The sequence below is a fragment of the Acanthochromis polyacanthus genome, chromosome 11 (genome assembly GCF_021347895.1).
Source record: "Acanthochromis polyacanthus isolate Apoly-LR-REF ecotype Palm Island chromosome 11, KAUST_Apoly_ChrSc, whole genome shotgun sequence".
In the NCBI taxonomy this organism is placed as follows: Eukaryota; Metazoa; Chordata; class Actinopteri; family Pomacentridae; genus Acanthochromis; species Acanthochromis polyacanthus.
Window position 1 is genome coordinate 27,886,853 of NC_067123.1, and position 13,399 is coordinate 27,900,251.

The window sequence follows — 13,399 nt, forward strand, 5'->3', positions numbered from 1 at the left end:
AGCAGAAGAGGTGACCGGCTCCTGACTCCAGTGTTCTTGTGGGAATGTGTTTATGCGCTCGGAGATTGGAAAAGAAAGAAGGTCTTCGTGTATTTCCAGCGCTGCACAGGCAGTGAACACTCCCATATGTTCCACGGAGCAGCCAAAGCACACACTGAATTGAAGTTTCCACTGCCAGCACATTTTCAGACACAAACACCAAAAGATTCTTGGACACACACACACACACACACACACACACACACACACACACACACACACACACACACACACACACACACACACACACACACACACACACACACACACACACACACACAGTGAAGATCCAGAGTTTTAGTGCACATTCCCGGGAATGTTTCTGCATTCCACCGTCCAGAGCTGTAAAGGAGAAGGCACGACAAGCTCTCAGTGGGGAAAGAAACAGAGAAAAGAAGAGCCTGCTGGCTGCACAGCGCATTTTCTGGCTTGTATTTCTCTGTTTTACATCCAGTGATGTCTGGAGTCTGAGGACACACAGAGAGACAGTAAAAGAGATATTTTTGAGCTACAGCAGTTATCCATCAAAGTATGGGACAAATGGGAGTCATCTTTTTAAAACTAAAACCAGCTTCTTGGTGAGGAGTATTTCTTTCTTTCTCTGTCATTTTAAATGCTAATTAACTAGATATAATTAAGTTTGGACAAAATAAAACACTTGAACAATCACATAACTCTGATGGACTTTTTTTTTAAATTTCCAACACAAATTAGCTGATTAGTTTTTAGATTAATCAGCTCATGGTTTAATAATGATCATAACTAGCACCTGCAGCATCTTTTAGTGTCTTGTAACACAGTGGTCACTTCACTTTTTTAAAAAATTGTGTGGTTGTGCAGTTTAACATTTAACAACTGAATCTGGCCATATTACAGTGTAATAAACTCAATCAATCTGTGATTTGATTTGACTGAGAATGTACATGGGGCCTCACAGCTTGTTTTTTTTTTTTTTTCCCTCTCTCTTTCTCTTTCACAGTCTGTGGTTTGACAGCAGGCTGGGTGAGAAGCTGCGGAGAGGTGCTGCCCCCTACTGGAGAGGAACAGTACTGGCGCTCACACGAGTTTTCCACACATCATATTCAGCTAAAAAGACAAAAATAATAGCAATAATAGAATACGACAGATCTATAAGGGTTCATATTGAAGAGTTTCTTCTGGAGCTTTTGGTCTCATCTTGTGACTTTCATCAGTGGATTGTTGTTATGAAGATAATGAATGAAATAAAGAAGAAATCCTAAATCTTCATATTTGATGTGTCATTTCGTCCATCCATCCATCCATCCATCCATCCTATGGAGCTGGTGGAATTATGCTGGTAACAAGTTTCCATATAAAAAAAAACTCAGAAAAAGCTTCAGATCCCTATTTGGACAAAAAAATAGATTTAACTTTTTCTTCTTCTTCTGGTGTTTTGATTTTGTTTGTTTGTTTAAAAAATGAATTTGATGTCTAACCATCTGGATAGATCAATCTGTGGGTTATTATATGCAATTATCTGCAATTACTGTCAAAAAACACCAACACAAATCATCATGGTCATTATTATGGCTTCCGTACAATGCTACGACTTTTCTAGGTTTGTATGAAAGTCTTTTAAAAATACGCATATTATAAGATCGTCTGAGTTGCAAATACACTGAAATGATTCTACATTGTGGGTTTGCTGATTCAAAGTTTTAAAATCCTCCTCATTTCCCTCGTTTCTCTGTAAATTTAATACCACCTAGATAATAAAAGCCAAATTATTTTATTTTCTCATCCCCTCAGCAGCCCCTATAATCTGTCCATTCGGTGCTATTTAAGCTTTAATAGCTTGTAAAGATGTTGTTGTTTCTGACTGTCATCACTTTCTACAGCTGTTCTGTTGACTTTTGTACGGAATTGACAGTCTGGCAGCCCTTTGGTGCTGTTTCCAAACGTTCTTGTGACAGCAGAAGACCCGCTGAAGCAGTGACTTCAATCACATGCAGGGTGGTGTTGAAAACGAGCCCAGCTCTGGTGGACATCATAAGCTCTGCTTCTGCTTTTGTGGCTGCAGCTGTGGCGCAACTGGACGAGCTCAGAATGGCACATCTCACCGTGACGCAGCAGCATGAGAGAGAAATAGAGAAAAAAAATCTAATCATTCAGTCCAGTTCAGAGGATATTTTAAGGTCACAACACTAGAGTTTAAGGAAAACATGACCTCAGGTTGTAAAGTCATATTTCAATCCTAATCACATTTGATTTATGATTATTTAATTTAAAGGCACGAGGTCCACCTCTGTCTGCCCCTCTTATTTAACCACTTAAACTGATCAAAAATAGTCAGATTTTTCTTCAAAAGATGAAAAAAAGGACCAAACTATATCTGTTTTGATACTTCACAAAAATAAATATGAATTTGTACTTTATAAAGATACTAAAACGTGAGGAAAAAAGTAAAAATGAAATTAATCACGAAAATTTTACTCTAGTATCAAGCATCCCCTATAAAATACATTCTAGAAGTATCATTATAAAGCAATAATATGAAAAAAATATAATAAATCAGTGCAGACATAAACATATAACCATGGGAGGTCATTATTTTCTTTACAGCAGCCTAACAATTTCTAATTATTGGTTGGAAAATAAAGGTTATTTCGAAGCATTCACCTTAGTGATTACTTCTTAAAGAGAAGTTGGGGGTGTGAGCATGCGCACATGTGATGTCTCGTCTTCCGTGCGTTTCCTGCGTCCAGGAGACTAATGAGTGATGAGTTGCGTCTCGTTAGGAAACATCACATGTTTGTGCGCTCAGCGGAGTCCCATTAAATTGTTGAGCAACAGGACAAACAGGGGGAAGTTGGAGGAGAGCTGGACGAGGAGGAGAGACAGGACAAGCAGATAGAAGCTGTTAGTTGGTGGTTTTTGACAGATTGTGACAGCTATTTTTTATTTTATTTTTTTTTACCTCTGAATAGTAGACATGGACGTTTTGAAATGTATTTTCCTCCTGGCTTGTGCCTCTTTTGTTTATGAAGCGGATGGACGTAAAAGTAAGTGATGTTACCTTCAATCGATCGGAGAGAAATCGATATATTAAACAGTTTAAATAGGACTGATGTTGATTGAAAGATGCATTTATTAGATGTCTGCGCTTGAATTTAAATGTTCACATTGAGATTACAGAGTGGCTTTAATCGTATTTGTTGTTACTAAAAGGATTTGTGGCGTATTGTGTAGCAGCTATTAAGAATAAAATGGATTTTTCGATCTTTATCTTGCAGTTTATGACAGTCTACCTGTCCTGTCATCTGCTGTCTGTACTCAGAGTCCCATGAGTCTAATTAAGGCTCTGGTCAGACTGCCATCAAGTCCACAGAAAATTCTCTGCACCTACAGGGAAAAAAAAAACAGATTTCTTTATTATAATATTGAAATGAGGTCACAAGGGAGAAAAGAAACAGCGCACGTTTCAAACCCTCATTTTATTTACAGTTATTGTTAATAAAAACTTAAGTGAAATTCATTTCTTACAGCTACATATTTTGTTAAAAATTTCCTCCTTGCCCTGAACTGACTTGTTTTCTGTTGGCACAAAGTCGTTCCAGCAAGATATCAGGATTTTTTTCCCTCCCTTTAATCGAATTACATCGATGGAATTTGTTGTCTGCCATCCATATTTTAAATATGTGTCACTCAGTCTAAATCTTGACAGAAAAAACCTAAAGGAAGTGAAGTACATGGGGGGAAAATAAATGTATTTTGGCAGGGTTAAAGGGATAAATTACTTATAATAATAACAATGAAAAAACTGATATCAAAATGATTGTTATTATTACTATTTAAATTTTTCCACATATTTTTTTCTTCTATGAATTGAGGGCTTTTGATCTTCAGAGTAAATTTATTGTTTGTTTAACTCTCAAGGGGAGGTTTTAGTAAAATATTTAGTTTAAAGAGAAAACCTGATCTCATTTATCACCCATCAGTGCGTCAACTTATTTAATGACCTTCACTTTGTAATAATCAACCAGTTTCAGATAAATCTGTTCTCAGAAGGTTTTCTTTTCAATCCAGCTCCTCTACATCAAATACTATGTCTTGTTTGCGTAATCCATACATAAACCAGAGTGTATCGTTTCTCTGCAGTCTTAAAATCAGAGGAATCAGTGATGTGCTGGTAGGTTTAAGGCACCAACATAGATCACAGTGACCCTGGTTTGTGTCCCGACCACTCCCTATTTCTCATTTCTTGGCTGGGATTCGAAGCAGATTTTCATAATTACTTACACAAGATGTCAGGAGATAAGTTGGATTTCTCCCCCATAAGTACCTGAAAACGTGCTTATGATGAAAGTCTTTGGGGGCTACTAGAAAACAGTTCAAACATACTATAAAGGCTTTTACGAACAATCCAAAGAGTATATTTTGAGACTCCTCAGCCCTTTTCTTTTCTCTCTCTCTAGCATACGCTGATGTCTTCCCCCACAAGCACTCCATATCAGGAAAGTTTCCATTTCCAATCCCTCCTATCCCTGGCTGGGATCCTGACACCAACCCATGGGACGACTACCTCTACCCACCACTGAACCCAAAGGCAAACGAGCTCATGCGCCACAGAGGTGGGTATTTTAACCTCTGAAACACTTGCTGCTGAACTTCAGGCTGTTCACCTGGAACGTCCACCTCTCTGCAGGTAAACCCAAAGTCCGTCTGACCAGCGACAGTCCGGCTCTCAACGGCTCCTGCATCACCTTCACCGCCAAGCTGGAGTATCCTCCGTGCCAGAAGGAGGACGCCAACGGGGACCTTATCTGGGATGAGCACTGCGAGGATGGTATGGAGCTGGAGGCCTCAGGTGCTGCCAAGAAAGCCAGGCCTGGTCACACAGCTGCACACACCCCTAAAAAACACCACTGCAACATGTTAAGATTACTGACAAGAGCCAAAAATTCTAAATCTTACCAAGTCTATTTGTCTCATTTTTAGTCAAAATGACTCATCCCACTTGATTTAAGATAAATTCACTTAACAAGAGACATTTCAGAAAGATGGAGGGACTTGTTTTGAGACAACGCATCTTAAATATCTTAAGTCAAACAATCTTGAAATTGTTTTGAGGTGAATTTTACAAGAAAACTCAAAATAAGTTCAACCCTCGTGTCATCCTGTGGGTCAAATTCACCCGTTTTAAAGTTTGAAAATATGGAAAAAATACATATTTTCAGAGTGAAATTTTGATGTTCACATTTTCAACAATTTTGGGAAATCTTTGAACATTTTTGTTGGAAAAAATGTTTAAAATGTGTGTTAAGAACATTCACAAAAAATCCACCAAAATCCAGTGAAATTCACTGGATTTTGGTTGATTTTTTTGAGAATGTTCTTAAAGAAAATATGAGAAGTTTAACTGATATGTATGTAATCATTTTAGACGTTTTTGGAAGATTTTAACTCCTTTTTTGAAAATATTTAGAAGAATTTTCTTGCCAAATTGGGGGGATTTTTTGAAAATAAAACTTGTAAGGGAAAATTTTAAGGAATGATTGGAATTTTCTTTCTGAAGGTTTTGCAAATTTTCAGAAATTTGAGGGATTTTTTTTCTGATTTTTTGTTTTTCAGAGAAGGAAACAATATTTTTGGTGCAAACAGGAGGGTTGATACATCTCAAATTCGGTTACATGAAAGCAAAAATCTATTTTGGAGTGAAAAACTGCTTTTTTTTAGCATGTCTTGCTTATTTTAAGACACCTAAGCTTGACGATCCTGGTAAAATATAGCTTAAAATAAGTTTTCCCAGCTAATTTTAAGATCTCAAGATTCTAAATATTACATCTTATTTCAAGAAATCTTACCAAGCCATTTTTCACTTGTTCTACTTCAAGGTAAAAGTTCCTTGAAATAAGTTGTCTTTCTTGTTTTGAGAGGGGCATTTTTCCAGTGCACTAACACACTTTAACTAGTGTGGATATGCTTTTTGTCCACTTGGGGGCAGTGCAACAAGTAAACATAATAGGCCCCTTAGAAACATGTTAGCCAGCATTTCTCTTTTACAAATCAAGCACCTAAAACACAACAGTGGCCTTCATTTGGAGCTACAGCTCAATCTGGCTGGTGAACGATGAAAGTCTTTTAGACTCCACTCCACCACCTCCATCAACTCAATCTTTTGAGCTGATAGACATAAAGCTGGGTGCACAAAACTAAAACAAGATGAAAGTGGCTAAAATATAGAACTGCCTAATATTTCTGAGGAATTGTACCTATAAGACACCCTGATGACATCATATAAAGTCATTTGACAGATTTTTTTTAAAACAAAATTTCAAGAGTGCAGCTTTGATTTCGTCATTTTTAAGTGTTTTTGGCTTTCTTTTCTGTTGAACAGCCAATGGACAGGTTCGCTCTGGCTACGTGTACAATTGGACCTCCTGGTTGGACGACTACGGCTTTGGAAAGTGCACAGACAAGACGAAATGCAACGTGTTCCCCGATGGGAAGCCCTTCCCTCAGAGCAACGACTGGAGGCGCAAGAGTTATGTTTACGTTTGGCACACAATGGGTGAGATACAAGTGGAGATGTTTAGGTTTATACACTGGCAAATGCAAAGATAACATGGATCTGAAACACTCTTGATTTGTTTTTGGTTTTTTTCATTTCTCCCAGGTCAGTACATTGAGACATGCGATGGATCTTCCTCCAGCATCACCATCAACACCACCAAACTCCCTCTGGGCGCAGAGGTCATGGAGGTCATGGTTTACAGGAAGCGTGAGCGCAGGAAGTACAGCCCCCTCACCACTGACAACACCGTCTTCTACGTCACAGGTGGAGACAAACTCAAATATTAAGCTTACACAGCTTCATCTGTCCACACAGATACAAACACACACCAAGAGAATCAATTATTCATCCCTCCCTCACACCCTCTTTCAGATAAGATCCCTCTGTCGGTCAGCATCTCTCAGAAGGCTGCGATCAAACCAGTCTGAAAATGTCTTCTTCAGCGGTGAGGACGTGGTCTTCAGAGTTCAGCTCCATTGACCCCAGCGGCTTCCTCAACACCGCATCCTCCGTCGACTACATCTGGGACTTCAGAGACGGCAATCAGGTGGTAACACACCGCAACGTGACCACACACAGCTACATGAAGCTGGGGAGGATGAGCGTGAAGCTGGTGGTGGAGGCAGCGTTTCCTTTCGAGTGTCCCCCCAACCGCCGCACCCCCGACTCCAAGAACCTCTACGACACCGAGTCCAACAGGTACTGAGCAGAGAAAACATTCAGACAACGAAAAAATGTATCACAAATCATGAATAGATGTACTTTAAGAGGATTATTATTCTAATGGCATGCATTTTGCTCTCAGCACATTGATCTTAGTCTTTTTCTGATATTACCAGCGGGGGCGCCAAAGAAGAAACTCGGAAAACTTTCAATGACAGCTTTAAAATTTTAGAAAATGATACCTGCATGTTAAATATGAAGCTACACCCAAGAGATGAGTAGCTTAGCTTGGTGTAAAGACAAACCTCCAAACATGTCTATCAGCACCCAAAAATATGTCTGTAGGTTTAAGCCACCATTATGAATCACAAGATCCTTGGATTTCTCTCTCCTGCCCTCTCATCACTTCAGTGTTCAATAAAGATATTTTTTAACATTCCACATGAGCCTCATCACCCCGTTTACCTCAAATAAGACACTGAATAACTGCTGAGAAAAAGACAAAGAGCTAAGCGACTTGCATTGATCATTATAAAACGCCTGCCATGGTTCTATCTTTATTCCTTTGTCTCTTCCTTCAGAAGGCTCCCACATCTCCACCTGCTACCCACGCTGTTCCTAAGACGGAGACCACACAGGGTGAGGATCCACACCCGACTGGCTGTATCTGAACAGAGGCTGGACCAATTTTTAATGAGAAATTTAAAATACCTGCACATTCCGAACACACATTTGTCAGTTGAATTCATTTCCCAGCTCTCTGTTTCAGGACCACCCAGCACCACTCCCGCCTCCCCCTCCATTACCATAACGACGGGGTTGCCGACCACAGAGCCCCTCTCTCCCACTGCTGCCACCCCAGTGAGACCATGCTGCTCCGAACCAGGCGTCTCAAAGACGACGAGTGTTTCTGGTACGCATACGGGACCTTCACAGGAAACATCACCATTATCGGTAGGTGGAAGGCTGCTGTGTCTTTATATCAGGCAAATGCTAACACATATGATGCCACATTACTTTACAAAGTTACGAATTTACTTTGGAACCATCCAGCCATACATAAAGTGAAATGTCAGCTAGCATATTTGAAGAGTTGTGTTGTTCTGTCTGCAGTGTGTTGGATGCACATGCTGGGGCACTAAAGCTGGAAATTTTCAAGTTAATGAATATAAATTATGTGAAATGTTTGGTCATTATCAACATAATCCATAGAGAACAATAATAATAATGAAACATTCAACCAGAATACTTTTGGTTAATTTAAAATCATATGGTGAAAATATTATATCTCACACTAAAAACTTCCATGAATATTTGTTTTTCCTCTTTACATATCTTTGTTATGATATGGCATTGTTATCCAGTATGTAGCTGGTCAAATCAAACTACCTTTGTAAAAACAGCTCTGGCACAAACTACAAGTGCACAAATATGTTTTACAACATGCGGTTATTGTGAAAATAAGTTGCAGGGTTTTCAAAATTGCCTTGTTTTAAAGGTGAAATAAAATGTCAACAAGTATCCTTGACAATGTAACTATAATCTCATTTCCCACTTTTTTTCCCCCCAATGAATCTGGACTGATTTTACTTAACATTTTTGCCAAACTGATCATGCAATCCCAATGACATGTAATCTGTTACCCAAGCAAACTCTGGTGGCTTTAAAATGCCTACATGTAAATACAAACTTCTGCACATTTTGCAAGAAATGCGAATGACGTTACATGTAATTGAACCATGTGGATGTGACTGAAAAGTGTAAATTGTTTCCACTACCTGAATTTTATTAACATTATATGTATCATGTAATAATTAATTGCCCCAACTGTTTTATATGTTTGTTGTTTTATATTATCATGCATTTTTTCCCCATTTTTATTGGATTATAGCATATATTTCAATCCAACACATACTTATGTTGAAACTACTCCCAAAAATTAAAATCTAAACTCCATTTTGATGCAACACAGTTGGAAAACAGTTCATTCTTATTATTACAATCCATTTTTTTCATCATTTTTTGGTGTGCAAATCAACTTATACAACTTCTAAATCTGTGGTGGGACAGCTTTCATCTTCCTTTTATTATCATAAGAAGTAAATAAAATAATTTGTTCTCCACAGAGCCGAAGCACTCACTGAGAAGCCTACCAAAGGGCCGCATTGTGGACGTGTCGGCTGCCAGAGTGACCGACACCGACATCAACTTCAGGGTGAAATGTCTGGGCAGGTGTGCATTTAACTGTTTTATTATTTAGTCTATATTCATGTTGATTTTTATTCAGAAAGACAGCTGTGAAATGACACATTTGTCCCAATAATAGTCGATAAAATATATTTTAAATGTATGAAGTTACATTTTTAGGTAATTGCTGAGCTGATGTCTTTCAGTTAAATGGGAGATAAGTAAGTTGTAGTTTAAAAACTGTTAAAATGGGACTGAGAGCAAAATGTCTTGCACCATTTGTCAGCTTTTTTTTTGTAAAATTACCCTCTTTTTTAAGAGAAACGTTCAATTTCCTGCAAATCCACGACAGTCACTTGGTGCTCTAATGTGTTAAAAACAGGCAATGGTTTTCTAAAAAGCCTGACTATTTTTCATTTCATCTCTCCATCTCCCACCCTCAGCATCCCCTCTTCAGCCTGCACCATCGTGTCAGACCCCAGCTGCACTGAGGTACGCAACATTATGTGTGACGATGTGCCGCCATCGTCAAAGTGCGAAGTGCTTCTGAGGCGAAGGTTTCTGGAACCTGGAACCTACTGTGTGAACATCACCCTGGAGGACTCCCGCAGCGTGTCCCTGGCCAGCACCACCATCACCATCACCAAGTCCCAGGATCCACCTGGTCAGTTACACAAGCACGGCAGCAAATGTTTTCTTAGACATTGTTCTAACCACAAACCCAATTCTGTTGATTTATCAGCCTTGAAGGAGGTGATGAAACTGATTTGTCCTTCTTGTTGCTGTCGTTTGTGCCCACTAGTGCCCAAAACTAATCACACTCCAGGGGTGGTTCTTTCCATAAGCGCTGTGCTGGTGGCCGTCTTTGCATTTATTGCCTATATGGTTTACAAGTGAGTAGTTTTCACATGCACACCAGGACATCTTATGAAAGTATGAAGACCTAAACATATGCTACAGACAGAACACTCAACTGAGGAGTCTTAAGCTGAAAAGTACAAACACATATGCCCACAGGTTTATTACAACCAAACCTTTTAGCCTATCCATGCAACACCTTTGTTGTTCTTTCTGGACTTTTTCCACTCATTTGTTCACCAAGTGTTCCCATTCTTTTACCTTCCTCTCCCAGGCGTCACAAAGTGTACCGGCCCATCCGCAGGTCACTGGTGGAGGACGCCGGCATCCCTTCTGGGGTCGGAGGTCACATGGTTCGTCTGAGGGACGCCCTCTTCCCCTCCAATGAGGAGAGCCGCCACCTGCTGACTGAGAGACACACGATGTAGGCTTCATGGAGCTTCGCTGAAGTGCTTCCATTATCTACCTTTAAAAACATACAGAAGCCTATGAAAACGAAAGAAATCACATTTGTCATATGCAAGTCTAAGCAAAAAATGTAACCTTTAAAATTCCAAATAGCCAGAATATATATTCATAAATGATACTTCGCGTCTTTTTATGTCTTAATTCAGCTGGTGCGAGGTTTGGCTCCAGCAAATGGCTAAAGCTACAGCAGTATATGATTAGTGAGATGATTACTAAAGAGGCTGTTCAATGTCTGACTGAGACCTCATTTTGATCTCAACATGGATGAAATGGTTACTAGGAGATGAATTCAGGTTAAAGTCATGGCTGCTTTTGATTAAAATTAATGTTTTTTTTATAACAATCAAATAATCATTGATAGATAAATGTCTTAATAGTGACTATGTATGCTTCTCTTTCAATTGAGTGAATTAAATGGAACGTTTAAGCCTCAAAAAATAAAGGAATTCAGGGGAATTTGACGTCTCTCTAATAAAGGTGAACTAACCAGCCCGATTTTCAACATGTTCTGATTTGTCTTTGTCTGTATAAAATGAACTCTTTCACGGCTTGAGTCTAGTATCTCACAATCAGCTGCAGATCACTTGAAATGCTGGGGATGAAATTTAGTTAGTATTTTTGAATCAAGGTTGAGGATATTAAAATAAGAATAATATCCATCATGGCTAAATAACTTTCCTGTAACCTAAATAAGAGACAAGACATTTTGTGTATTACTGTCATCACAACACAGAAGCACCACAAAATATCAGCTATATCCCAGAGCCATAGGACATACCAACACTGGAAAAACTCTAAAATCACTGATTTTTTTTGCATGTTGCTGATGTACAATATTTTCTGCCAATGCAACACACACAAGCAATGGAGAAGCTTTCTAAAGCCAATTTTTTTTAAAAACAAAAAAGTTTGCAAGAACATTTTGGAGCTTTCTTGCGATTTCAGATTCTGTGCATAATTACCTGTTATTGTCCACCCATATCCAAATATGAAAGTGTGCAGTGTTTGTCTGCACAATGGATTTCTGTAAATTCAGGAGACATTTCTGCAAAAATCACAACTGTTGAGTTTCTCAGCTATTGCAAGCATGTTGCAGGCAATTCTACATTTTCTTTTTTATCTTTTGTGTCAAAAAAATAAATATTTCTGCAGGTGATGACTCATCTGATCAAAGTCTAATAACCCAATTTGGTTACCAAAAGTGCTTATTAGTGACCAGCAGTGTTTGGGAAGAACATCACCGTCTTCCCACTGTGTAACAAGGAAATCCAACGATGTCAACGTAGGAGATTTCTTGCAATAACTGACCGCATGCCAGTCAACAAACTGATAATGTACAGATGCAGTTTCAAAGATGTCACCCTCTGAATATCATAATGGCTCAAGATCAACTACTGACTGATTTAACTTCCTGTGTAAGAACCTCAATATGCTCAGCTACAGAGGAAAAAGGGACAAACCAGTTTTTATTGTTGTTTTTTTTTTTAATTCAGAGGCATTTGACAAGTGGAGCTGTGTGTGAGGGGAGGTGAAGGGGCACAAGCATGGTTGCAGAGAGGGGGAGGAGGGAATATCATGCTGAAGTTCGATCACTTTTCCAAAAAAACTCAGATCCAGTCCCACATATCTTGTCCCATACCAGGAGATGTTCACACATTAACACAGCAAGAACATGCTAACAGAAGAAAATAGCTACCAAATCAGCGAGTGAGTGTTAGCATGTGTGAAAGACTTTTTTTTAAAAAAAGGGAAAAAAAAAAGACAGGACTTGTATCTATTTTTGAATGTCTTACAAATCAGAACAAAAAAAAAGACAAAAGGCAGGCCCTTATTAAAAAAAACAAAACAAAACTGTATTTTCTTGTCTCAACTTAAGAATGCAAATCAAACACGTGATCTGACCTTTATCACAAGAAAAAAACCCAAGCAAAAAGTTCAATACATGGAGGCCCACCACCAAAATAGAAAGCAGAAGAAATAACATTGTTTGTTTAGAAGTTCATTACGCAAAAAGAGTATATATAAACATTGGCAAAAAGAAATTATTTTGTGCATCACTTGAATTAATCTCTCGATACTAAAGAATTCATGATTTTTAAAGTTTTCAGTCTTATCTCGTGGGAGAAGCATGGGAGGGGGGAGGAGGAGGCAAAAAAAGGGAGGGCTGGGGGGTAAAACCTAACAAATAGAAGAATGCCTCTACTTCAAATACGTGTCTAAAGAGGTAGATCAAAACAAACTGGAGGAGGGAGTGAGGGAAGGGGGTCGCAGGAAGGAAGCTGGGGGGAAATAGGGGTAAATGTCGGGAGAATTTTTAGTATCACTTGTGCCCCTCAGCGCGCGGTGGTGGGAAGGCGCGCCCATGTAAAGAAAGAAATATTCGGCGGGAGGCGGAGGGGGACTGAGGTATCGGTGCGCGCTGGCGCTCAGTGGGGGCAGGGGGGTGCCTAGTGCCACAACAACCCCCCACCCCCTCAGCTGAGGTAGACGGCGTTCTGAGGAAGCATGGATACACTCGAGCACTTTTACCACAATCAACATATTTACATTCGGCATGGAAACAAATGAAATAAATCGTATACTTTTAAGTTTTGGATTCTTCTTCTTCTTCAGTCAGGGTTCATTCAGTATTTTATGTGTGCCTTTTTC

At 39.1% G+C, this 13,399-nt stretch overlaps 1 protein-coding gene across 1 annotated transcript; it reads left to right on the forward strand.

Annotated features, from left to right (window-relative positions):
• The first annotated feature begins 2,768 nt into the window (after window positions 1–2,768).
• Window positions 2,769–11,159, forward strand: gpnmb (glycoprotein (transmembrane) nmb). Its single transcript, XM_022200606.2, is given in 16 exon segments — window positions 2,769–3,062; window positions 4,476–4,631; window positions 4,706–4,867; window positions 6,398–6,571; window positions 6,677–6,838; window positions 6,947–6,990; window positions 6,992–7,051; window positions 7,053–7,217; window positions 7,219–7,273; window positions 7,820–7,876; window positions 8,007–8,096; window positions 8,099–8,191; window positions 9,364–9,469; window positions 9,868–10,088; window positions 10,227–10,317; window positions 10,557–11,159. Coding segments are annotated over 16 exon segments (1,860 nt in total). The 5' UTR covers window positions 2,769–2,992; the 3' UTR covers window positions 10,711–11,159.
• The last annotated feature ends 2,240 nt before the right edge of the window (window positions 11,160–13,399 follow it).